This window comes from Leishmania panamensis, assembly GCF_000755165.1.
Source record: "Leishmania panamensis strain MHOM/PA/94/PSC-1 chromosome 1 sequence".
NCBI classification, from domain to species: domain Eukaryota; phylum Euglenozoa; class Kinetoplastea; order Trypanosomatida; family Trypanosomatidae; genus Leishmania; species Leishmania panamensis.
Genome location: NC_025854.1, coordinates 117,753 through 119,209, shown reverse-complemented (window position 1 = coordinate 119,209; position 1,457 = coordinate 117,753). Strand labels below are relative to the sequence as shown.

Here is a 1,457-nt window from a genome sequence, read left to right as displayed (position 1 = left end):
CCCTCCGCTCATGGCCTAATGGTGGAGGTGGGGATGGGGTGTGTGGGGGGCCGAGGCCTGAGATGGAAGCGAGGAGCTGAGGGCGGTCGATGGACGCTGTGGAAGAGCGACAGTCGCGTGCCGTTTTTCTTTGGCGGCAGAAAGCCCATCGGCCATCCGGTGGTGAACACACGTGACACCGAGACAGAGAGAGGGAGAGAGAGAGAGAGACGGGGAGATCGAGGAGAAAGGGGGTGCGGGGGCACAGCAGCGCCTCCCTTGTACAGACTGGCACTTCGCTGTGGTGAGTCGTCTCCTTTACCTCTCTATCCGCTCCTTCACTCTTGCGCTTGCTCACGTCTGTGAACCATCTGCCACGAGTGCGGAGCTCTGCAGCAGCACAACGCCAGCCTTCTTCAGCTCCTCTGTTCGCGCCGGCCACGCCGCGTCGTCCACGGCGGCCGTCAAGTTCTCCAGTAACACGACCTTGAAGCCGCTCTTGCACGCGTCCATTGCTGTGAAGAAAACGCAGAAGTCGTAAGCCACCCCGCAGACAAACACACGGCGAGCGCCAATCGAGTGTAGCAGCCCGGCGAGGCCCGTCGGCGACCCATTGTCGTCTAGGAAGGCGGAGTAGCTGTCTACCTCTTGCGAGACGCCTTTGCGTATAATCGTGTTGACGCGCTCCGTGCGGAGCCCTGCATGGAGCTGTGCCCCCGCCGAGCCCTGAACACAGTGCTGCGGCCACGGGCCGCCCTGGGCGATGAAGGAGCAGTGGTTTGCCGGGTGCCAGTCCTGCGTGGCCACCTGGTAGCGGAACGGAAGGCTGGCAGAAACAGCGTTGATGCCAGCCAGCAGGGACTCCCCCCTCTTGACAAGGAGAGGGGCGCCGGGTACCAGAAAGTCAGCCTGCATATCGGCAATGATGAGCACATCGGTGGAGTTGCTGACAGAGACGCACGGCATCGACACCGACGGCGGCGGTGGCGTGGCCGTGGCCGCAACGGTAGCCGTGCACGCCATGCGGTGCCCTCAGGGAAAGATAGAGCAAGAGGGGAGTGCGAGAGAGCGGGGGGGGGAGACTGGCGTTGAGGCGGAGAGCACGAATGCGTGGCTGGCGTTGTGGAGCAGCTGCTGACGGCGGTGGTGGAAGAGTCGAGGTATGTGAGAAGAGAAGCGCACAGACACGCAAGCCCGTGAAATGGGGAGAGAAGCGGCAGAAAGGAGAAAAAAAGGGGGGAGTGATCGGGGGCGGCGCGTATGAGCACCGTCGTCAATACAGGGCGAGCTCGGCGCACGGTAGCAGGCCGCTGTCAGAAGCGATGGAGTGCAGCTAACGTGCAGCGTATTTTCTAGTTTGTTCGTGCGTGCGTGACCCACGGGGGTGAGAGGGGGGGGGGCGGATGGATGGATGGATGGATGGATGAGTGGGTTGAGGTGGACGGACGGAGGAAGGACGGAGGGGACGGACGAGTACC

The 1,457-nt window shown here is 62.9% G+C and overlaps 1 protein-coding gene across 1 annotated transcript; it reads right to left on the bottom strand.

Annotated features, from left to right (window-relative positions):
* Window positions 1–333: 333 nt before the first annotated feature.
* On the bottom strand, window positions 334–1,002 carry LPMP_010460 (alpha/beta-hydrolase-like protein; the record flags this gene model as incomplete). Its single annotated transcript, XM_010698387.1, has 1 exon — window positions 334–1,002. The coding sequence occupies one exon, from the start codon at window positions 1,000–1,002 to the stop codon at window positions 334–336; it is 669 nt and encodes a 222-aa protein (XP_010696689.1).
* Window positions 1,003–1,457: the final 455 nt, after the last annotated feature.